General features: G+C 36.7%; 1 protein-coding gene across 1 annotated transcript in view; it reads left to right on the top strand.

Moving 5' to 3' along the window:
- LOC127528765 (uncharacterized) overlaps window positions 1-23,329 on the top strand; it is a 162,569-nt gene extending 139,240 nt beyond the window's left edge. Inside the window, exons 9-12 of the mRNA XM_051929565.1 lie at window positions 1,061-5,307; window positions 14,666-14,709; window positions 19,038-19,963; window positions 22,259-23,329. Of these exons, the coding sequence (XP_051785525.1) occupies window positions 1,061-5,307; window positions 14,666-14,709; window positions 19,038-19,935 (5,189 nt within the window). The 3' untranslated portion in view covers window positions 19,936-19,963; window positions 22,259-23,329. The remainder of the gene's footprint in view (window positions 1-1,060; window positions 5,308-14,665; window positions 14,710-19,037; window positions 19,964-22,258) is intronic.
- The last annotated feature ends 2,713 nt before the right edge of the window (window positions 23,330-26,042 follow it).

Below are 26,042 nucleotides of genomic sequence, written 5' to 3'. Positions count from 1 at the left end.
AAGTGGTTATGGAGTTCTCAAATGCCAGGTTGTGGTAAGATTTTTATAATGTTAAGATAATATTATTTTGTTACAATAAACAAAATAGCATTTAGCTAACAGATTTATCTCAATCTCTGTCATGCTTATGAGGGTTTTCTTTTTTGAGTTCACTTGGTTTTCTTTTTTTGAGTCTCTTGTTTTGTTTTAAAAAATGCTTTGTGAAGGAAAGCAGTTTATTCTGGCCATACCAAGATTTTCCTTCATTTGTGCAAAACTGACTAATGTTATTTTTGCCACTTTGTGTTAGCATTCTGTCAGTTTAAAAGGATTTGACTCTGTATGTCCACAAAAATCTCATTGTAACACATTCCTCATTAACAGTTTAATTAAAAGTGCATCCTTCAAGGGTAAACCTAGAACAGTATAGCGTTAGTTCAAGCTATTTGCGGAGCACATCAAGACTTGCCTAATAGAGTAATAGGCCTATTTTTGAACATAGGCTAAAATTAATAGCATAAAGCCCATTTCATCCAAATTGGGGTATTGTGCAACTAGAGCACATATAGTGCTCTTAGTACAGTATTTCCCCTGGGGACAAATAAGGTTCTCTCTCTCTCTCTCTCTCTCTCTCTCTCTCTCTCTCTCTCTCTCTCTCTCTCTCTCTCTCTCTCTCTCTCTCTCTCCCTAACAACAATTTATATTTGACACTATTTATTTCGTAATAGTAAGGAGTGGACTGGAACTGCAAAGCAAAATACAAAGTACCCCCCCCAACTCCGTTTGTTATAGGGAGTAGTCATATTTTTTTTTCTGTGTGTACATACTTAAATGGAAAAATTACGGAGAATGAAAGTGTAATGCAGAATGGTTTCATTTACAGTTATAAAGAGCTGTAATGTATTGGTATAATGTTCAATTTTGGTGTCCTGTCTTCTTCCTCACAATATCAGAATGGGTTCCACATGTAAGTACAAAAAGAAGTTTTGTATTTAATATTGTTAGAACTTTATATTTAGAAATTCAAACAATTCATATAGCAAACACATTTAACAGGATTTTTTTTATTTTATTTATCCAGATTCTTCAAAACTTACAAATATTACAGTGGCAGAGAGAAGGGGAAGAGGTCAGAATGCGACCGTTACTTTTAAACACTTTGGAAACTACCGGTTTTCTGAAAACACACAAGTCAGTGAAACTGCTAAGGCACACATGTCTTTCTCTGGAAGGTGTAAAGACACAACCTTGTTGCAAAAATCTCAAAATGTAGAAAATGAAGTTAGTGGATTTTTTCAACCAAATTTTAGTCTTAACGCAGATCAGCAACCAACCGCTTTACGTGCGGTTAGCGTTTCTTCTGGACTGACACCGTTTGCAAATTATAAATATGAAAATTCCCTGAAAAGCTTCTTCAATGTGCCTACACTAAACATGATGAATAAAGCTTGTCAGGAATCAAATGCCTGTAGATCTAAAACAGTTCCTGTTACTGTAAATGAGGAATCAAGTTCTAAAAATGGTGTTTTCCCAAATTATTGTTACCAGCATCTAAGCAACAGCATTTCTGTAGTTTCTTCCAAACTTGTTAAAGATCCAAGGTCATTAAGCAAAACAAAAGAAAACCTTTTGGTCCTGACAACATCAAATACTGAAAATGAAACCAAACAGAGTATTCGCACCAAAGTGAATAAACAGAATGAAAGTAAAATGGTCCAGGAAAAAAATAAAAAAAACACCCATATCACATCACAAATAGATAAGTCAGAAATCTGTAGTGTGAAGTCTTTTGAAAACGAGCCATCTATACCTATGCTAAAAGAAAAATTTCAAAAATATTCTGCTTATCTTGATTTATCCAAGGAAGAGAGATTAGCTAGAATTCATTCATTGAACAATGTGTCAGATGCTGAAAAGAAACTCCTGTATGACAGGATCCACTATTATGATAAGTATTATAAGACATTTTCAAATTATTGGTCTAAGAATTGTATTTCCTTGGTATCCTTAAGACAAAATTCTGTTAAAAGTGGTCATCAGGAAGATGATAAATATTTACAGAATTCTGTTAAGCATTTAAAGAGAAGCAATGTTCAGAAACAGCTGTGTGCTGTAAAACAGGTAAAGAAACTCGAGCAAGATGCTGCAAAAATCCGTAATGAGTTTTTGACAGAGTCTACATTTTTGGACAAAAATGGTAACTGTACAGAGATCCAGCTTCATAAACAGCCCAGCGCCTCAAAAGATAATAATGAAGTAACATCCTTTAAAGAAATAATATGCAAAGCTCTGAGAGATGAAATTGTTCAAGTGCCTTCAACAAACTGTACTGATGTTAAAACACAGGATGCTTGCTTATTGGTAGACAATGAACTTGCAGATTCTTATGCTGAACAACTATTTTGCTTGAATGATGATAATGATGAATCTTTAATACACTTCACAGAAGACAACTACATTGAGCATTACGAAGAACTGTATGCAGGTGATGATTTTGAACCAAGGCTGTATAATGTAACAGATGTTTCAAATGTAGTTCCACAGCCTAGTTTACAAGATACTACATGTGAAGACAGCATAAATGAATACTATAACAAAGAGGTAGTGACCTGTTCTGAATCAGTTTATATGTTGTTACATAATCGACTATTTGAGAATAGTCAGTGTGACGTAAAACTAGACTCAGACCATGCCATTAATAAAGATGACACTTTGCAGTCCAGCAAAATGTCTTTATTATCTGTCAAAACCACCCAGTTGTACTTGTGCAGTCAATCTGAAAATGGTTTCCAAATCACCATAATAAATGATGCTAAAGGAAGCTGTTGCAGTGGACCTCAAACTAGGAAACATTCTGAGAATCAAACTTTTTTGGGTCTGGCCCAAAATGCAAATAGCAGTCCAGAAGGAATCACACTTCATGGCACATACAATCAGTTTACAGAGGAAATTTACAGTGCAGATACTTTGGAAGATGAACATCATATTATGTTGTCAGTTTCAGGTAATGTGAGTGTAGACAATACAGTCAATGTACAGAATATGAAAAAAAGGGAAAAATTGGTCATTGCAAATGATGAGAGGAGAACCAGTACATCTAACGATGCTTTTGCCAGTTGCAGTAAAAATAAGAGAAGCACTAATTTAATGGACTCTGTTGTTAAAGTAGCAAACTCTACTTTTAAAGAAAGACACATTAACAAACTAAATAAAAATATGGCATCTACAACGGTCTGTAGAAATACATCTGTTTTGGAAAATACAAAAAGTAATTATCCTTTTGAACATGAAAAATGTCGTTTGGAGAAGAAAATGGATACAACTTCTAAACATGGGTGTCGTGTCCCTGAAAATGAAAAATTGCATTTTGAATGTTTTCCTGTAATGATTGAAAGTGAAAGTGAATTCACTGCAAAATGTGACAAAGGCCTTCAAAAAAATCAATCCTATGAAATGTTAAAGCCTTTTAGATCACTGAAAGAAACAAAATTGAAATGTGAGGTACAATTTCATAAAAAGAATCGAGCACCAGCTGAAATAAATGCATCAGCAAATGATGTAAATTCTGCCTTTACTAGTGTATTTAAAACAGTGACTACAGAAACACCAAGTCAAGTCAGTGAAGGTGTTTCTCTTCCACATGGAGAAATATGTAACATTACCTCAGGAGGGACAAGATTGGGCCTAACTGGTAAAAGGAAAGAACAAAAAACTAGACATTTCCATACTTCAGGCTGTGCCATTGTGTCTACTAAAAACAGAAATCTGCCATCAGAAAGGAAAAAAAGAACACGTTCTACAGTTAACTTGAAGACAGTTTCAGAAACTGAGATGTATTCCAAAGGTTCTAATAAAAGGAGGAAGGAAGGTGACAACTATATGCAAGCACCTGCAAACTCGGAATTGCTTTATGCACAGAAGTCTGAAAACATGTGTATAGATTTGCAACTTGATGAAAAACAGACTGCAGATCAAAATACATTAGATGGGAATTGCAAAATGCAAGATGCCAATCACGGTGAGCTATATTACATGAAAAATTATGATAAACCAGTACAGTTGCCATTATTACAAAGTAACAATAATAGAAATATATCATCTGATGCAAGTATCAAATGTTACTCCACAGAAGCATATAAAGTTTCAGATTCTGAAACAGGAACAAGCAGTACCACTAACTCCTTTTCCTCAGAGCTGGAGTCTTTTTACACTTCAATATATCAGGATGAAAACAATGTGAAAGCTATTACTAATATTTTAAAACAAGCTAGTAGCACATCTTTAATTTCTGAGCTAGAGATTCTAAGAGCAAAATGTAGAAAGATGTTGCCTGCATTTGTTTCTGCTTTTGAGAAGGAACAATGTGTTGATTTCAACAGTGTATTTGTTTCAAGAGAGAATTTAGTTGAGAAGAATATGAAAATGGCTGCTGTGCCAGTGAAGTTAAAAGTCAGCAGTCTGGACTCTTTTCTTGAACTTCAAATAATGATAGAAACCACACAATATATTGAGAACAAAATAAACTTTTCAAAGAAATGGCCAACATTCAGAAGTTTCCTTTGGTATGACCCAACATTATACAATGAATTACTAAAAGGGAGAGTAGGATATCAACAGCAGTCTTCACTGTTTGTTACATTTCAGGAGAAACTTGGTCACGATGGTTATAGTGTGCTGAGAAAATATCATTCAGAATTATTTGGTTCACTGAAAGCAAAAAGTGCTGAAGTTAGTTCTTACTATGTGTATCTGAAGGAAAGACGGATCAGAGAGGAATGCAAAGCTGTAATGCAACACTATTCTGATTGTGATAGTTTCTTTCTGTCACTACCACTTTCTTGTGGAGTCAATTTTGGAGACTCTATTGAAGATCTGGAAAACTGTCAAGAGAATATTATGTCATTGATTGTATCCTATTCAGACAGACTGTGTGAAGATCATGATTTTGCAAAGCTTGAACATCTGTACAGCATTCTTAGCATACTAGGTGGAAAAATCAACTTTTTAAAAAACAACCAAACGAGTAGTCATCATATTTCCTGGTTTGGGCTAGAACACATTACTTTTGATGCTGCAAAAGAAATTGCATGGAAGGAGTACCAGCAGAATGGAAAATTAAGTTTGAGTGCATCTTTAAATCTATACCAAAAAAATGCAAAAAAAATATCTAAAGTTTGTGAGGAAGCTATAAAACAAATGCATGAATTCTTTGATGAAGTAAATGTTCCTGAGCAGCTTTCCACTGGCACAATTCCTGCTGATGAGGACAGCAAGTCAAAAAATCATTGTGATGGCAACGCAGAAATTAAACCTACAAATAAGAGAAAGGTGAGATCTTACTAAAGTGCATTGTTGCAGTTGATTATATTGTTGTCTGTAAATAGGTCTTGAGCAAAATTATTATTATCTGAAAACTACAACCAAAGATTAGAATATTTATTTACAGTGATGCTTTCTTTATCATGGGTGCAATAACTTGGGCACAACCCAAAATCTTGAAACTTCAGGTATCATGGACATCTTTTCAGGTACTGTACCTGAAAATTGCACCAGATAACATATGGTAGTTCATATTACAGACAATTATGTTATGTTGTCCTTATTTAGACAACTTTTAAATTCTGTGTTTTTTAAATAAATCATTCATATACACTGAAGGTGGAATTGAAGGAATGCTCCAATGTAAATTATCCTGTAATGGAGTAATGTTGGGTGGCACGGTGGCGCAGTGGGTAACGCTGCTGCCTCGCAGTTGGGAGATCTGGGGACCTGGGTTCGCTTCCTGGGTCCTCCCTGCGTGGAGTTTGCATGTTCTCCCCGTGTCTGCGTGGGTTTCCTCCGGGCGCTCCGGTTTCCTCCCACAGTCCAAAGACATGCAGGTTAGGTGGATTGGCGATTCTAAATTGGCCCTAGTGTGTGCTTGGTGTGTGGGTGTGTTTGTGTGTGTGTCCTGCGATGGGTTGGCACCCTGCCCTGGATTGGTTCCTGCCTTGTGCCCTGTGTTGGCTGGGATTGGCTCCAGCAGACCCCCGTGACCCTGTAGTTAGGAATATAGCGGGTTGGAAAATGGATGGATGGAGTAATGTTTTCTGTATGGGTTACATATTTTGAGAGCGCAAAGCACAATCTGATTACCAGTAAATTGGCAATAATTATTGATGACCAAAGCATAGAGAAAACCATGCAAAGAGGAGTCGTTACATGATTATTTTTCCAGATCCAACCAAGCAGTTGGGTTTTCAACAATTTGCCCTCTTTCCATTGTCTCAAATTATGAATGTTTGTAATCCAGTAGTATAGCTGAAAGTCATGCCAACTTCTAATTTAAGTTTTATTGTGTTACCTTTTTAATATGTGGTCATTTTGCTTTACGTACTGTTATAAATAAGCTTATAACAGTGGCAGGTTTTCTTCAGATTGTTTTGATAATGAATATAGAAGGGTTATGAAACAGGAATAAAGATTTGGGTAGGATGTTAATTTTAACTGTATTTATTCTGACCACTCAAGTGAACTGAACAAGAGTTGACTAAATATTACCATCTCACTTTGTGCTTTTCATCAAACTTCAAAAACTGAGCTTCAAAGGATCTTTAATTTTCATTATAACTGTAACCCCTAGCTACTTGAACTGCTTTCTGAAAAGTCAGCAGAAAACGCTTTAATATACTATGATATGGCAGTGAAAGACCAAATTTTTCATAATTAATTTTAAATACAGAAATCATGTAAAAGTCAAGTACTTTTAATAGGATCAGCAATGATACATTTTGGTCATTGATGGACAGGATCATTATTGTCTGCATAAAGTGTTAGTTTTTTTTTTTTTTTTTTTACTTTTCCTTCATTTAAAATTGCCTTAATTTCTAACTTTTGTCAGAAATAAATGGCTAATGGTTAAAAGCAGTTGCAAAAATATTGGTGCTTATGGACAGCATTTTTTACGTTGCTTATCTTTATGGAGGCTTCCGGTCCCGAGTAAAGTAACTTGATCCAAATATACTGTGTATCTTGACCAAATGCAAATTTGTGCAATGCAGTAAAGAGACACCCTCATTAATATATCAAAAAGAAAATGTTCTGCATTGATTATTACACTGATGCCTTTATCAAAGACACCTTACAGCATTTCAGTTGGATATAGTGTTCGTAGCAGGATTTGGACCCACAACCTCAGCATTTAAAGTCCACATCATTAACTACTACAGCACTATAGTTTTTTCAAATATAGCTAACATTAATGGGTTTAATTTAGCAAACATTCATTTGTAAAATTTTGGAAAACTGTTTGCATTCACAGCTTTCCCAGGAGGAAATTTTGAATTTTGATATGACTTAGTGGTATGTCCAGTTCCTGATTTAAGCTGCAGCAGTTTAATTAATCAAGAATGGTATTAATGTAGTCCTGTGGTGGGTTGGCACCCTGCCCGGGATTGGTTCCTGCCTTGTGCCCTGTGTTGGCTGGGATTGGCTCCAGCAGACCCCCGTGACCCTGTGTTCGGATTCAGTGGGTTGGAAACTGGATGGATGGATGGATGGTATTAATGTAGGCGGCACAGTGGCGCAGTGGTAGCGCTGCTGCCTCGCAGTTAGGAGACCCGGGTTCGCTTCCCGGGTCCTCCCTGCGTGGAGTTTGCATGTTCTCCCTGTGTCTGCGTGGGTTTCCTCCGGGCACTCCGGTTTCCTCCCACAGTCCAAAGACATGCAGGTTAGGTGCATTGGTGATTCTAAATTGGCCCTAGTGTGTGCTTGGTGTGTGGGTGTGTTTGTGTGTGTCCTGCGGTGGGTTGGCACCCTGCCCAGGATTGGTTCCCTGCCTTGTGCCGTGTGTTGGCTGGGATTGGCTCCAGCAGACCCCCGTGACCCTGTGTTCGGATTCAGCGGGTTAGAAAATGGATGGATGGATGGGTATTAATGTGGGCTTCTACCTCATTCTGCTCTGATGTGTTTAGATACTTATAATGTTATAATATTCCTGAAATATATTACTTATTGCTTTATACTCACTAAATTTCATTCCATCTACATTTTTAATTTATTCTGTTTTACCCCATCTTTTCAGTATTTATTGAGATAATACATGTATCTAATTAGTTTTTTCTCCATGCTAATAATGAAAGTGACATGACTTAAACGTTAATTTTTCTGTTTTAGTTGTAGTTAGATGATTAATTCTATTAATAGTGACAAGTTTTCATATAACGTATCATTAGGTGAGACTGCATATTCTCTATTAACTTTGGAAATCTCAGTAATTAATTCTGATGTCAGCCAGTTTTTCAGTTTATTTTTATGAGGCACATATGAAGTAACTAGGGGGTTCGCTCCCTGCTCGCTTAGCTCACCAATCCTCCTGGCCTGTGCAATGCGCCAGCCACTTCGCGTCTCTGCCGCTCACGTTGTAAAGAGGGGGGCTGAACGCACCCCAAGGAGACAAGGTTTTTCCTCTGAAACCCCCTCTTAAATGGTGATCCAATGGGAAACAAATAGTTTTTTTTTAACCTCCTCTTTTCTCGATCAGCTGCTGGCTTGCTGCTGCTACCGTGCCGCGTGATCTGCATCTCACTCAGTGCTTTGAACATTTAAAAACCTGTGCAGCTGCTGTCCTACTCTTTGTCTTTTATTTCCGGACCTGGCCTTGGTTAAATCTCTTGGCACAAAGTCTTGTCTCGTGGGACACGAGTTCTTGATATTTGTTACTTTATAATTTAAAAATGGAATAAGAATCTGAAAATCTAACAACATCACATTAAAGTTCAATAAATTCTGAAAAGATTGATACCAAACAAATATATGTAGATTTTAAAGTAAGCCCGATTTAAAGCGTGATAAAAAAGTGACATAAAAACGTCACATAAAATCGTTGCACAAAATTGTTGCACTTTTAGGCTTAGGATTTTATATATAGAGAGTAGATTTGTGGCCTAAGATGTACTTTCTTCCCCTCCCAAAGGAAGTAGCATGAAATTTGGTTGTAGCATAAAATAATACTCATATTGAGACATATTAAAATACTCTGGGAAATTACTGTGTAATGGTTTAACTATATAGAGTGGAATTTAAAATTGGAGTTGGTAAATGGATGTGTCAGTGTGTATATGTAAAGTAAAAAAATGCAGAGATTATTCCCACACAGAAAAGAAAAGAAGCTAAGACACACAATGTTTCAGTTGTCTAACCTTCATGAGGTATATGACTGAAAGAGAATACAACATGTTACATATGGGAAACAAATCCAGTTGAGATGAAAGAAATGAAAGGCAAGAGTAGGTGTGAAGAGCTGCCATTACAGAAGATAATGTGAGAGATTAAAAAGTTTGTCATTACATCTTGGAGAAATATGTGATCTAAGGCTGAAAATGAGCTTATCTTTTTCTGTTTTTTTGTTGAATTATGTCCTTGAAGCCCTGTGAAAGAATACAGAGAGATCAGTGCAGCTATGATCAGGAAATAGAAAAGGTTCTACAATAGTCTTTGTCAGGTTCTTGATCTGTAGTACTAGGGTGTTGTACCATGTTAGCCATTATGGATGTGATGAGAAGTCAAGCAAAATTACACCTTTTATTGGCTAACTTAAAAGATTACAATATGCAAGCTTTTGAGGAAACTTAGGCCCCTTCTTCAGGCAAAGTGTAAACCTTGCCTGAAGAAGGGGCCTGAGTTGCCTTGAAAGCTTGCATGGTATAATCTTTCAGGTTCTTGATTATAACAGCTCAAAAGTGCCCCCAAAATAATTCTTAGTTTGTCTCTCTGTTTCACCTATGTAGATAACTAAACATTCCCTACAAGGAATGGGGTAAATGAGATTTTTGGACTGGCATGAGATCCATTCTTTATTGTTAAATTTTCTAGATAGACAACATACATATTTGCAAGTGATGCAACAGCTCTGGGTGCAAATGAAGTTGCAAGAAGAAAAATGTGGCTTAGCTTTGTGAAGCTGCAGACAACAGGATTGTATAATTTAGGAGGTTGATGGTATCGTGTTTCAGCGTGGGTTGAGACAGAAGCAAAGTTTTCTATTAAGGAACAGAAGAAGAGATGTATTCAAAAGATCATTTCAACCAAAAGACAACATCGATCAAAGTCTAGAAACAAGACTGAGAGTCACAATAACCAGAAAGGCACCAAAATAAAATGAATCGCATTTAAGGTTCTTTTAAGCCAGTCTTGGATAAATTAAGTCTGTATGCAGCAATTTACGTACTATTGCACTAATTATGTCAGAAGCCTCGCACTTCCTGAGGACTGTGAAAACATTGCCATAGCAATGGAACATGAGAATGGCGAAGCCCACAAATAAACAAACATGGCACAATATAATAATCAATTTTTAAATGGAAAGATATGAAAATAAAATCATGCCAAAATTGAATTCTCCATTACAGAAAACTCCTATGTGGATATAAACATTGCCCAAAAAGATCATTGAAAACAAATAAAAATTAACAATAACAGTCAAGCATGACAAGGCTGAGTTCCTTTGGTTATGCTTATTTTCCTTTTTTCTGCATCCTTTGCTTTTTGTAAATTATTATTTTTCATTTATTTATTGTAATAACGTAAATATTCATTTTTTAATTTATTTTCTATCTTTCCCTTGTATTTTGTGGTTGGAACCCCATGAGGTGGAGCTACCCCAGCATCACGGCTGAATAGTGCATTGTGAGGGCTGAGGAGTAGATTCTTCAGTGGTTCATTAACGTTTGGAAAGAATGCATCTATTGTGTGTAATAAGATTCTGGGTTTTTTACTTCTGTTTGTGATTTTTGAATGTTGGATTTTGCTTTGGGTCTTGTTCTCTGCCTTTTTAGGCAATTCTTTTTTGGTCCTTTTTGTGTTTTTAACATTTTGTGTTCTGCTTTGTTCCTGTTTTAGATTTGTCATTCACGACAAGAAGGTGTTTTAATATATATTGTGAGGGAAGTCTGGGTGCCTTACCTGGCCAGGACGCCCTCAGCCTCAAATGACTGGGGGAGAAAGCATTCACAGCATTTTTTTCCCAAGGACAACTAGATTGCTGCAGAGCCATGGTTTCCCACAGGGCATCATGGGAATTGGAGTTCTTTGACTCATCCCTGTTGGGTTCCATGGGTGCCGCCAGCAGATGTTGCAGTGACTGGGGCACCTCACCTGGAATTGCTTCCGGGACAGACCTGTGAGATACCCCCTGGCTTTGTATAAGAGGAGCTGCCTGCCATAACTCCAGGAGCCAGAGTCAGGTGGTGGAGGACAAAGCTTACTGGAGGAGCGGATGAGGCAGCGAGAGACAGTGAGAAGACAGAGTGTTGTGATTAACTGTACTTGTGCAGGTAGTGTAGGAAACACTTCCTGATAAAGCTCTTGGTGCTTTCATCTTGTGTACAAGCCTGTATGTCAGATGTTTGGGGAGCTGGAGTGTCCCCTGGAGGCCAAAATATATATAAAAAAAAAATTTGCCTATTGAAGCTAATTCCCATTTTTAGTCCTGGATAGGCCGAAGCCTGCCAGTAGAGATTGGGGTCAGACTGCCTGGGGTAACACTTATTTCTGGGCAGGTTATGGAAGGCCCTGGCCATGTTTATTAGTTTTTTTAGAGACATCACATCCTTTAACCATTTAGAGTGCACTCAGTCATAAGAGACAGAAGGAGATCAAGTCAGGACTGGAAAAAAGGGTTCATGTGAAGGGTTAATCTATAGAATGAGGAAATTATGTTTGATGACCTCTGGAAGAAACAGAGTATTAAAATGAAAAAGGAGATCCAGCATGTGTGGGTTTAATTACCGGTGTTCCCCGTAGGGTCTGCTGCTGCCATGATTGAGAACCCTGTCCATGAATAGAAGAGTATTCTCAATCAATGAATAAATTCCTCATTCTAGGTGCTTTGGTTTAGTGGACACTGCCATTTTGGTCGACCATTGCTGTGATATGAGGTTGGGTTGTTAGAGGGTGTTCCCTGGAAGTCGTGTTGTTTTGTTTCATGCACCATAACAGTATTTAAGCCTGTGTCATGTGTTTAAACATGTGTCATGCTCTATTTAGTTCCTGTGTTTGTGGATAAATTCTAAAAGACTAGCTCTTCATTTTTCTTTTAATTTAACTGTTTTTGGACTTAATTTCTCTTTTTGACTTTTGATATTGACAATTGCCCTTGAACTTAGACAATTAATAGCTTTTTTGTCTTAACCATTTTACCTTGGCTTTGCCTTTGTTCATGTATCAAATTTAATTTGGTCAAACCTTGAACCTTATTTTGTATACTTTTTTAAAGTGGTGATAGAACAGCAACTGTGAGTCTGTTGGCTTGTAGAAAATGGAGGTTTTAAGTCCTGGAAATCTTATGAAAAAATAGCTGTTGAGAAATGATAGAGATGTGGTAAATATGTTGACTGTGAACCTGAGAGATAGATAGAAACTGGCAAATGATTAAAGAATTCCTGTATCTGGCCTCTGAAGCAGGAACCTGCACCAGAATAATTGTCCAAGTATCTTTTTCACAGACCTGGTACAAAGCCTAGGTAGGAAGAAAGGAAATGCTATTCTACACAGCCAGTTAATTTTTTGGTATAGCCAGGACCCATCCTAGTACCCATTGTTATATTATAAACCAAGTGAGACTAGTTGTTACCAAAAGAGAAAGCGCTGAGGCTGAGAACCCCTTCTGATAATCTGATTTACACAGAAGAGTGTTGGTATGGACATCTGTTAAATGTCTCTATGAAGCCAGTAAGGTCTTCATTGTGAGAAATTGTCCATGGTGAAGATGAAGCAGTCAGGACTGTAAAACCAGAAGCTGTCAAACAACTGGAGACCGTGATTAATGAAAAATATGAAGGAAGACTTTGAACTAGTGGTTTCCTTAGGCTGTTAAGAAAAGCTGACATATTGACACAGTATGAGTGGTGGGACAGTTATATGCATAAAGAAGAAGGCATCCAGGATTGCCTGGTTTGTGGATTTTGGGAAGAATGTAGAACTGAGATATAAGTGGATATCCAACAATGAGATGGTTGCATTAAGATAAAATTCCCTCCTGCCAACGTAATAATAGTAATAAAAGTCTTTTAAAGCCAGACTGTTTTGTTTTCTCTTTGTTTTCTTATGCTGTCTCATGATAACATTGTTTTATTAAAATACTGAACAGACAAAATGCACAATAAAAATGAAACTTGGTTAAACAACACTGTTTGTTAGATCTGTTTTTCAGTTCTCCTACAGCTTGGAGCTTTAAACAAAGGTGAGTAAACTACACAGATTGAACTATAGTACTTATGTGAAAGTGGCTTTTAACACAGTTGACATGATGGCTGTGTATTTTATTAACAGAGCTGGATAAAAGAATATGCATGTAACATTGTTTGGTAAAGGATTACTGGCAGCATTGCCACCATGACTAAATTATTTCATCCTTGCCTCTATTATCTTATATTCTTGAAATGAATATATTTTTGAGTTACATGTATTATTTTACCATTACGTGTCTGCAAGTGTGCTTGCTTCCATCCAGTGATACTCATGAGCTAAACCCATGGTGTATATAATATGCAAGCATTGCTTGCCAAATTAAGTATCCTTTTTATTTGAACCTACTGTGCCTGCTTAGAAACCAGCAGTCTCCTGACAGCCACTTTAGAAAAAAAAGAAAACAAGATAAATTAAGGTGAATTATAATATAATGCAAATCATTTCTAGTGCAGGAAATGTTTGTTTTTTAAAAGGAAAACCCTTTTGGGTGAATTCATTTTGTTGATGCTGTTTTAAAATTTTCAAAGAAATGAGAAACTAAACAAAATGACACGAAAAATGTCTTGTGCTATGTCAGTATCTGTTGTGTTGTTTTGAAATATGCACAATTAGATAGATATTTGTGCATAGCCTTGTGGTTTGTGTGGTAAGGGGTACAGCTAGCTAGGTTTGGTGAAGCAAACAATAATACTCTTGCTGTGTATCATTTTAGAATAAGGAATAATGCTAAATTATTTTAATTCATTTACTTCATTTTAATTCATTGACACTCTTGGGAATTGGTTGTAGACTTTTAAGTTTTTAAATGTTTTAAAAATTACTGTAAAATAGAGGACCTTTCTGAATGTCAAATGTACTTCAGTGTACACCTTGTAAACTAAATAGTTCCTGTAGTAACCATTAAGAAGTTACAGTTTGTATGTCTGTGATGGACTGGCACCCTGTCCAGGGTTTGTTCCTGCCTTGCTCCCTGTGCTGGGATAGGCTCCAGCAGACCCCTTTGACCCTGTTCGGGATTAAGCAGGTTAGAAAATAACTGACTGACTGACAGTTTGTATGTAAAACCGTTTACTTTTAATTTAACTTGTAAACATCATATATTTGATAAAGACATACAGTATATTCAAAAATATGTCTTTGTTTTAGATTTCCTGAAATGGTTAAGATTTAACAATTTTCTGTTAAGAAAGCAAATAAAATACAAATACTTGTACAGTTTAAACATTTAGCATATTTTCCAGGAATATAGGTCAGTTGTAAAATGTGTCTACTGGAGCAAAAATATTTTTATTAGCTTTAAGCATTGACTGCTTTTACTAACATCTGTATGTGCTAACACTGGTGTGGATATTTGAGTATTTGACATTTGTGAGTTGTATTTAGTATGTGTATAATAACCTGAAAATCTTAAATATTTATCTGTTTATATTTTAAATAAAATCCATACTTCTGATTTCAGTTTATGGGGTTTGAATTGCTGAACGCACCTCCTGAAAAAAAAAGGTATGTGAAAGCTTTTATATTTATATTGCAAATTTAATGTGAAATGTATTATACATTCTAATAAAAGTGAATGTTTAAAGCTGTTATAATGTGTGAGATAACCAGCCTGGACACAAACCAAGTGGACACCGGCAGTTCTTAAAACACACATGCTTTAATAAACAAAGGTCCCAAAACCCCAGACCCGCACACACACAGTGCTTCCAGCACCACAACACCCTTCTACGGGTCTTCAATGTCTGTGGGCCGCCTCTCTTCTCCCTGTCGCTGGAGCGTCATCCACCTCCAGCTCCCGACTCATGCTTGCCGACTGTAGGGAGGCGGACCCTTTTATATTCACCCAGATGTGCTCCAGGTGCTTGTTGATGACCTTCCGGCGGCACTTCCTGGTGTGGCGGAAATGCCACACTAGCACCCGGAAGCACTCTGGGCGTTCCTGGAAGGTCCTTCTTCCACCTGCCCAGGTGTGGCGGAAGTGCAGACATCCCAGGCTCTATGAGGCTGGGGGGCCCACTAGCGGTGGCCAAGGGTCCCAATGGGCTTGAGCCTCCACACTCCGTACCTGTGGTCCCCACACTATCCAGGGCGGTTACCCCCTCGTGGCCCAGGGGACGTATAGTCTGCCTTCCGATCCTTCCAGGTGTCCTGGCTAGGTCTAGCCCCCAACCTCCTGCCACAAATGCAAACATTTTTCCATCGGCCTGTGCCTCTTGAGATGTGCCATAATTAAAAATATATAAGGAAGATAAACATACACTCGATATTACATTAAAATGCACCATCATTTTCCATGTATTAGCTACTGAGGAGAACTAAACGAAATGATTTTATGTATAAGCTTACATAGCTGTCTGTTTTCATTTGTTCTATGCACAGGACAGGTCTTCTCTTGGCCACTGTAGCAGCTGCTGGTTCCTCTAAGTGAAATCCAGAGATATTCCTATTAACATTGTTTTTATTGAACTTGATTTCTTCAACCAGTGAATCCTAGTGTTGTAATGGTGGCATATATCAATCAGCATTTGTTTGTAGCTTTTTGTAGCTGCCTGCATTAATGAGTTATGGAATATGGTCCATTGAGACCCATAGACTTTCTTTGATATGCTGTGCTAGCAGTGGCACATACTTTACGGTTTGGGCTAACTGAGACAGAGAGAGCTAGGCTGATGTCACCAGGAGGCGTGCAGCTTCGAATTGCTCAGAGCCTGTCCATGTGTAAAGAAGTATTAGAGTTCACCTTTTGCTCAGGCTGATAAAGGAGGCTGCTTCTGAGGGTCTTTGTAATCCAGGCTTCGCAGGTTTGCAGCTGGCCACTAGTATCCCATGACCCCTTTTACTCCTTCTTGTGCCCACAAAATGATTACTTTTGTATCACTCATTAAATAAACGTGGCATATCTAACCCTGTTGGCTGTTTACTTACTAACACCTGGAGGCAATCTATAGTTAGCAGTGGTTTTTATCTTTATAAAGTATGAACTATACCTGGCTTGTCACATTTGTTTTCCACATGTACTGCCTAGTATTTACATTTTTGTTTTTAATTGTCTTTTGCAAAAGAGATAAAGGGGTTTAATGTCTAGATGGCGAAAAACCAATCAAAGCTTATGACACCTTCTTCTAATTGGATAGAAGGAGTGGCAGGGCCTGACCCCAGTCCCTTCTGCTCTACTGCATTACTTTACCAATCTTATAATTGAGAATCTTGTTATGCAATTCTGCAAACTAACTGTATGTGAACGATACAGTGATGTACTTAAATGTTTAACTTTTTGTAATGTAGTTTTTTTAAACAAAAAATGTTGAGTTATTTAGTATTTATTTGGAATTATCTAGCTAACTGAACCGACTCACTAACTCTTAACCTTAGTCCTAATTGGAAGTAAGGGAAAACCTTTTGGGTGTCATGTTCCACAGTCTATGATTATTAAAGACCCCATTTCTGTTCAAATGGAGTATCAGTAATCAGCATGGGAACTAATATAGTGAAGCTTGGCCTCATATTCTTCATGAGCTCACGTTTGGGGCATGACACTCATTATTGCTTCATTAATGTTACATTTTACCTTTAATATGATAACTACTGATAGGGTAATCTTGAGTGAGGCACACCAAATCCTCAGCAAACAGGTTAGGCACCAGTAGCTGTGTTCGCTCTTCTGCATTTGCCTCATCATTGTGGGTACCGATACTTCACTTGATCTGACCCACAAATATATATGGGTGATAAACACAATTTATCTCAATACATATCTCAAAAGGGGAACCTTAAACGCGCTTTGGAGCACTCCATCCATTCTCCATCTGTGACCTCACCATTGTCAGTGACATGTCAATTCTATGTGGTGGTGGGTTCCCTTAGACTGTAGTAACCTGTGGGGTTTACATTTTTCTCTGGAGCCCAGCCACCTTGATACAGGAAAAAAGCACGGTCCATGTCATGTTTTGGAAGTTCTTTCGTTATCAGTTTCCATGTGCTCAGTGGTCTTGTCATTGCCTCCATTATCCTATTAGCTATCCCATTATTAACCAGGAAGTTCATGAGAAGAGAGTCTATATCATCATTTTAGCGCCAAGTATGCTGGAAGTTTTTATTTCCAGCTTAAAGCTGTAAATAAGAAAAACAATAAGCTAACTTTAAACATTTCTGATTAACTGATTCTTGTACCAAAAATTTCTGGCTTTTACCCAGGTCATACAGCAGGTGAGCTGTGTTTCTTCCTTCATGGTTCATACCATCTAGTGCAAATTATGTGACTGGAAGAACCTTCCACTGTTTGGCTTTTTGATCTTCTTGGGCAGGTTCAGTTCCCAGCAACTTCTGCTGGACAATCATAGATGTAGGCTCTCTTTTGCAGTTATAGTTCCTTCCTAAAATTGAAATAGAATACACTGATGAATCTAGAGTTCTTAGACCACTTTTAATAGTTTCTCCAAGGCTGCTAGTGCATTTTGCATGGGAACACAGAGTGAACTTTGACAAATAAATATAATGAAGCAGGAGATACCATGTTAACCTACCTAGCTATTTAAAAGATACCATGTTAACTTTCCTAGCTAATTAAAAGTGGACTCTGTTAAAAACACACAGTACAACACTGCATAATCTCATGTTTTAAAATAACCATACAAGAGGTTTGCCACAACAAATCTGACAAAATGCATCAACTACTTTTTTTTTTAATTTGTAAAAGTATTGATTCACAGTATCAGGTGCTATTGTAGACTGCTATCAATAGAGTCCTCCTATTGTAATTACAAAATGTCAGTAAAAAAGTAGCAACAGTTTGCTATTTAAACGTATATTGTTTTATTTTGTTTTTACTTCATATTTTGAAATTACATAAAGAGTGAGTTCTAAACATAAGATCCCTGCTCTCTTTTGCAAAAAACAATAAATGACAGAAATGTAAATGCTAGGCAGTACATATGGAAAACAAATGTGACAGGCCAGGTATAGTTCACAATTTAAAAAGATAAAAAAACACTTCTAACTGTAGATTAGTTGTTATTAAGAAAACAGCCAACGGGGTTAGTTATGCCATGTTTATTTAAAAAGTGATACAAAAGTAATCATTTTGTGGACACAAGGAGTAAAAGGGGTCACAGGATACTGGTAGAAAGCCAGAGGAATTCCACTTCATATTTGGCAGAAAGGGTTTAAATTGTGCAATGTGTGGATTTGGTTGCATTTTGTGACGAGCAAGTAGCATGGTCACTTCCCAGCTTGTCATGCCTTTCAGTTAGAACTCAGGCTCAAGAAATATCTGAGGCCACATAATGGAGCTCTGCTGAGACAGTCCTAAGACTTTCATAAAGCAGTCATGAGCTCAGGCTTTATTTCAGGAATTGCTCCCTGGTTAAACGGCATGTTTCTTTGAATTCTAGACGGAAACCTTAACAAAAATTCTCCAGTATACATTGTTAAGTATACATTTCTGGATATTGTAATGTACAGTTAATACTTATTTTCTGAATTGAGCAGACTTAAAATTATATGCTCGAAGTGGCATATGCAAACATGCAGTTTGTAAAGGGATGTCCATACATTTGCATTTAAACGTTTGCAATAATGATTTGTTAGGTTAACATAACAGATTGCAGTTTATGGATGTATAAATACAGCAGAGTTTAAACATTTCAATGCAGTTACATATTTTGGGGTCCCAAACACATTTAAGTAATTCTGCTTTCATATTCTTTTATTTTCCAGATTGTATACAACATAATTTCTGTTTCTAATACCAGCTTTCAGAAATAGGTATGCATTTTGAAAAGCTATTATCTACTATTCCTGTTTAATTTCATTATTTTATTCTCTTTGTACAGAATCCAGTCAGTAAACTGCAGTGAGGACGCAAGAACTGCTTTAGATTTGAATGCTGGGAATAGACCAGATCAGGAGGATTCAGTCAATTCAACAATAGTGAAAGAAGCAGAACAGTGTTCCTTAGATCTAGTTACCCCTTCTGCTAAGGCCTGTATGGATCTACAAAATGTAGAATCTGTAATGTGCAAGTCTAGAATTTTGGAAGAAGACGGGTCTTGTCCAACTGCTGAGAAAACCAATCCAGACAATGTTGAAGAAAAAACTCTAAACAGTGCTTCTGATTACAATTGTGGAGACCCAGCTTTCAAGATCACACCTGCATTAAATGTGCCTTCAACAAGCCAAAGTAAAGATGAAACATTTCCTACAGTTGATAAAATACACCCAAAAGGTAGAAGCATTCCAATAGTTAATCAATCAAGGCAGCATCCCTTTCCATTATATGGATCAAAAGATAGTTATTCTTACCAAAGAAAACTGGGCTCTGAAGCCCATTTTTCTCAGTCTACTAATATGTCCGTCAAAAATTACCTCAGTTCAGGAATGATTTATGGGACTTCCTCCTCTGACCAAAGTAGTAACTGGCAGCTTTCAACAGTTAAACCTGTTGCACATTTTTGGCCATCGCATGAACAGCAAACTGAACAAAAACATCAGAATCATAATGAAATCCTTATACATGAAAACAAGCAGTTGTCACCTTCTGAAGGATTTCCTCCACATTTAATCAATATAAACCATTTTTGTCCTCCTCAGCTGTGGAACCAAAATAACTCTTTTTATGGGAGCAATTCATATTTCCTGTATTCTGGATATGCCCTCCCTACAGCGAGTTTTGGAGCGAACAATCAACAGAGTCCAACAATGATGAATTATACACCATATTTTTATCCATAGTTAGCAAAAACAAGACTCTGCCCTCTAGGTATGTTTATATGAAATATTTTGAGATAGTATTTTTATTGAAATTGTATAGTAAAGTTATAGGTTGTTGCTGAAAAGAGGTACTGGCAAAAGCAATGGTGGCATACATTTCTTATTCTAGCCAGGAGCAATAGAGCTCTCTGGAGACACTTTGTCTTCATAGTGTATGTTGGGAGTATTATGTATGTTTTTCACTTATATTCAGTATTAAATAATCTTTTTTTTTTGCTTAAGAATATCAGTAGGGTATATAAAGCTCATGATTCACAAAGAATGGATAAATAAAATCATACCTTAAAGATTTTTAATAGTTTATAAAAACAGGTTTTAGGCGAAAGTCAACCCAGAATCCATTCACAGCTGTTTGAATTCATGTAGTTCCACTGCCATCTCTGTTGAAGCAAAAGTGCCTTGAACGATAGCCTCATCTCTTACTATGTTTTGACTCATCAAATATAAAAATACTTTTTACCTATGAAATAAACATTGCATGATTTGAAAATCCTGTTAGTTTTTGTTACCAGTCTATATGTAGTTAAATTGCAAAGACCCTATAGTCATATCCACAGGAGTTTGTGTTAGAAATCTCTTTTTGCACAAATATATATGAATGTCAGCCTGAAATTAACTAGCTACTAGAGACCAAATAAACATAAAAACATTATATAGCTGAAAAAGAACAGGTAAATTAAACAAGCAATAACACTAAAAACAATCAATCAAAAAGAATGGGGTAAAAAATAACACAGAAGGAAAATGTGCTTCAAAGTTAAGGTGGAAATTAGTGGTTTACCCCACCTACATACTGTACATTGATTCATGTGGCCATACCTACCACTGTTCTACCTATTGTTAAAGAAAGTGGTAGGCCACAAGGGCACTTGAGAACTGAGAAGGACCTGCAGATAAATATGGTCAAAAAGCCTAGCAAGTTTCAATACTTTGAGGTGAGAATGCACCAGGTGACAAAACAAACATACTAAACTAAATTCAAAGTCAAATAACTAAGCAAAAGGTCAGAAAGCCAAGAATTATAGATGTTAATCTATAATTATGTTAATCCTGGATGTTACTTTGCCTTTCGATGATGACCTTTATACTCTCATATTTGTGGCATAACATAATGTAACTTTCAATAGCATAAGAAAATGATGGCTCTCACGGAAAAAACAAAATGGTGGTGTGGTAACCATCAAAACATAACAAAAATTAAAAGGACTTTATTAAATACACATCCTCGGAGGCAGATTATAATAAAACATTCAAACCTTTTAAAATTTGGGAGAAAAATGCATCTGTAAGAATGACAGATTTACAGTCAAATAATATAAAGTGAAAAACAAATAAAATCCAAAAAGAAAAGAGGAATAAAATGTGCTTAGGTGGCAATAAAAGTTAACACTTAGCCCTTTCACCCAAGAAAACTTCCTGCAAAGGGGTCAAGTATTTCATTCTTATTCTTTGCTTATGTTTTACCAAATGTAGGACTATTAAATAATTGACATGTATTTTCAGCATCTGTCTCTCCACTAAATGTGAGATAATTTTTTACACTATGCAAATATTTTAGACAAAAATGAAAGAAAAACAAAAGTATAGGTTATTAATTTATTTAAATATCACAAACTTAGTCCAAAAATTGATTCCTACTCCAAATTTTTTTTAAACAGTGTGAAAAATAAAATAAAACTCAACAAGAAATTTGAAAAATTATTTACAAACAAGACATGGAAAATATTACAGTGTGTTTTATAAAGATCCTGTGTTTGCCCTTATTGCCCGTGTATGCTATGAAGGCACAGACCCTAACAGGCCATCCCCATTCATCGCTTCATTCTATGCCTTATTATTCTTGACTACCTTTTAACAGCTGGGCAGCTACCTACATGTTATAACAATCCTGAACCGCCAATCCCTTGTTATTTCTGTCATTTCCAGTTATTGTGTAGTGTAGTTTATCTTTTGTATAATCAATCTGTCACCAGTATCGTCAGTATTTATAGGTTTCTGTACTGACTGACTGGAATGATGCCAAGTCTCGCTCTTTAAATTACTGTTAATGCTGAGCAGACAATTGTGTAGTTAAAAGGAGTGTCCTATGGAGCTGCCTGAGCACTAGCTAGAACAATCAAGAAATGACCCGCAGTGCAACTTTTACAGTATATGAAATGCAATACATTACAATAACAGTTGGTTTTAAATAATTAATGTAATTAAAAGGTTTTAATTGATATGGGTGACTGCAATAAAAAAATAGCATGCACATGTAATAATTATTTTGTTTTTTATATTTCAGTCCCTTAGAAGCTGGCTTTTCGAATACTACTGAGGATTTTCAAATGCCACATAAATTTGTTGAAGTGATCGTGTATTGCTGGTTTAGTTCTGAAAAATGGTGATTCTTTTTGTAATTAGCATTTGTTACCATTTTAAATATAGTAATAAAATATATTTTGCAATACTGCAATCAAAAGGAAATGATTGATTATGTCTTGTTCTTGAGATATTTTTCTAATTAGTTCTGCTGGATATGCTTTATAGCAGTGTTGCATTCCAGGAACAAATGTGTTCATCTGGTTCAAGGAAAATCTTTTGTATTAAAGCATTGCTTTTAAAACTTGTTTCAATAGTATTCCTGAAATCACTGTTCATGGTGAAATACGTACAGTACATGCTGTATAATTGTGCAAGTATATCTCGTGTCTGTTTATATAACTTTTACATTAATACTGTGTTGTGTCTTCATAGAAATTTTAAATTAAAAAATAAAAGGTTTGTAAAGTTGTTATACTACATTAATACAAATTATTACATGTACCTTTATGTTTTCCCTTCTTAAATACTTTCATCTACCACAGGCTCAAAAACACATTCCCAAAATAAGTGAAGTACTTATTTGCAGGTATTAATTTTAGCAGCTCATAGCCTAATCATAATCACATACTTTAATCCTGCCCTTCTTTAAGACATTTAAAAGAACTCTGTTTAGTCTGTCTTTAATCTGAAGTTTACTTTTTCAGTTTCTTGTGTGAACCAAGTATTGTGTCTGCAGTTTTATCTGTTTTAATCAATAGCCACCAGCGTTTTTTTACTAAGAATTGTAATTTAGTCATTAGTGAGTGTAGCTACTGGATTTTGTGCATGCTTAAAAATAGTGACACATTTGTAATGGTTATTTAACTATCTGGTGAAAAGTGTATTGATGGATATGTAGTCTTGACTATTTCAGTATTGCAACATGTTAATCAAATGTTAGACATGTTCCTGTAAATTGATATATTTTCAGTGATGTGTTAATATGTTTTCACTTTTCATAAGTTTGAACTGTTCACTTTTATATTAATAAACTTTGATGTGTCTATAATTATTTTTAGTGTCATTTCACTGGATTTGAACTCTAGACCTGGAATGGAATATTTAAGTTCAAATGGATGAATATTTGGCAGTGGGATCTTACTGAGAGACAGAAGCACTGATTTACTTGACCATGAACTGTGCACATTAGATTTCTCTTTTCATCGTCAATAAATTAATTAATTAATAGTACAGAATGTACTCACACAGTATTTAAAAATGAAATAAAATGGTTCAGTGTTGTTTTGCAGTGGTGAACAAGTCACTATTTTAGATAATTCCGTTCATCCAAACATTTGTTTCATCCTTGAAGAATAAATGTAGTATTTTTTCAAATACAATGTAACTTTTTAAAAATCTTGGTAAACATTAATTTGCCATGGAAAATTTTGATTTTAAGCAAAGCGATTTTAATACATTTTAAGTAATAACTTGCCTGCTCTTCTGCTTTAAAGTTGGCTATGTGGGGTATTGATCCATCCATCCATTTTCCAACCCGCTGAATCCGAACACAGGGTCACGGGGGTCTGCTGGAGCCAATCCCAGCCAACACAGGGCACAAGGCAGGGAACCAATCCTGGGCAGGGTGCCAACCCACCGCAGGACACACACAAACACACCCACACACCAAGCACACACTAGGGCCAATTTAGAATCGCCAATCCACCTAACCTGCATGTCTTTGGACTGTGGGAGGAAACCGGAGCGCCCGGAGGAAACCCACACAGACACGGGGAGAACATGCAAACTCCACGCAGGGAGGACCCGGGAAGCGAACCCAGGTCTCCAGGTCTCCCAACTGCGAGGCAGCAGCGCTACCCACTGCGCCACCGTGCCGCCCTGGGGTATTGATAAAACATGAAAACAAAAGGCTGAAATTTAAGAAGCCACATATTCACAAGATACTCTGTATCTTCAGCTTATTTAACAAGTAGTGTTTAAATGTGTTATTCACGTCATAACTGTACTTTGATAGCCAGCCTCTTTTCTGCAATTTCACCAAGATGAATTATGTACTGTTCTGGTGGTTTGCAGGTTTTAAACTACAACTGATAATATATGATAATTGTCACAACATCCAATTACACTTGTCTTATAACTGAACCAAAAAAATTAGTGAACATGCCTTGTGATCAAATGGTGTCCCCATGTTGCAATTTATGTTACTAGAAGAGGTGTTACGTAAATTGGATTAAGTGGGTTTAACAGTAAATGATAGGATATATATTTTTTCTTAGGTATAATTTTTTCATAATTTTAGAGGAGATAAATAATACAAATGCTAAAGTGTTTCATCATCTTATCTTCTCATCTTATCTTTTCATACTGCCTTTCATACTGTGTGACATGCCCGGAAAAACTCCAGTGGGAGCTGCCCAGGGGGCATCCTTACAACATGCCCAAACCACTTCAGCTGACTCCTCGCAATCTGGAAGAGCAGTGAATCTACACTGAGGCTCTCCCAAATTGCTGAGCTTCTCAACCAATCGCAGAGTGCCAGCCCAGTAACTCTGTGAAGGTACCTCATTTCTACTGCTTGCACTCACGATTTCATTCTTTCAGTCATTACCCACAGCTCATAACCATAGGTGAGGAAAGAGATGATCAACCAATAAACAATGAGCTTTGTCTTTAGACTCAGCTTCTGCTTCGCCATCATGGACAGGTACAGCACCCGCAGAACAAGATGCCACTGCTCCAATACGCTTGTCAGTTTCACATTCTCTTCTTCCATCACTTATGAACAGAATCCTGAGATACTTGAACTTCCTCCACCAAGGGCAGTTGTTCCTACTGTTTGCCAATAGAGAACCATGACCTAAGACTTGCAGGTGCTAAATCGTATCCCTGTTGCTTCATTCTCAACAGTGAATTGCTGGAGGGTGTGCCCAATGTCATCTGCATAAAGCAACAATGCTACCCCCTAGCCTTTAGATGTAAGGATGAATTTACTGTTTGATGAGAATGTTTGGTACACTTAAAGTTTAGGTGATCTTCAAAGAATGAGCCTTTCCTAATTTATTTACCCTTAGGATTTTATAGACTTATTTTACACCATGTTGGACCACAGATCTCTATAATAATGGGAAATGTTGGATCAAATAAGGTACTCTGGTACAAGAATACCATTAAGCAAGCAAACTTCTGTGATAAGCTAGATGTTGCTGCCTAGAAAAGGAAATGGACTCCACCAGATACCTGGGGCCTTATATATAAATGGTGCGTACGCACAAAAATGTTGCGTAAGCCCGTTTCCACGCTCAAATCGCGATGTATAAAACCTAAACTTGGCGTAAAGCAACACACATTTTCACAGTAGCTAAATGCTTGGCATACGCAAGTTCTTCACTCGGTTTTGCAAACTGGTGGCACCCAGCGTCAAAGCGGTCCTACTGTTCCGGTGTGATTTCCCTTTTTTAGATCCACATCCCTGACGCGACTTTATAAATACACTGAAATTAACTGCATATTGTTTATTAGTTTAAGGCATCTGATAATAATTAACCTGTAACAATATAATGGTCCACAGAATGGTCAAACTATTCTAAATACCATAGCTGCTTTAGCGTTGTTACTCTCACTGCACCTTCTTCTTCTTCTTTCAGCTGCTCCCGTTAGGGGTTGCCACAGCGGGTCATCTTTTTCCATATTACTCTCACTGCACCACTCAGAGTATTTATATCACTACTAGCAAAATACCCGCGCTTCGCAGCGGTGAAGTAGAG

The sequence above is a fragment of the Erpetoichthys calabaricus genome, chromosome 7 (assembly GCF_900747795.2).
Source record: "Erpetoichthys calabaricus chromosome 7, fErpCal1.3, whole genome shotgun sequence".
Classification (NCBI taxonomy): domain Eukaryota; kingdom Metazoa; phylum Chordata; class Cladistia; order Polypteriformes; family Polypteridae; genus Erpetoichthys; species Erpetoichthys calabaricus.
The sequence above is the reverse complement of the archived record's forward strand: the minus strand, read 5'-3'. Positions and strand labels throughout refer to the sequence as shown.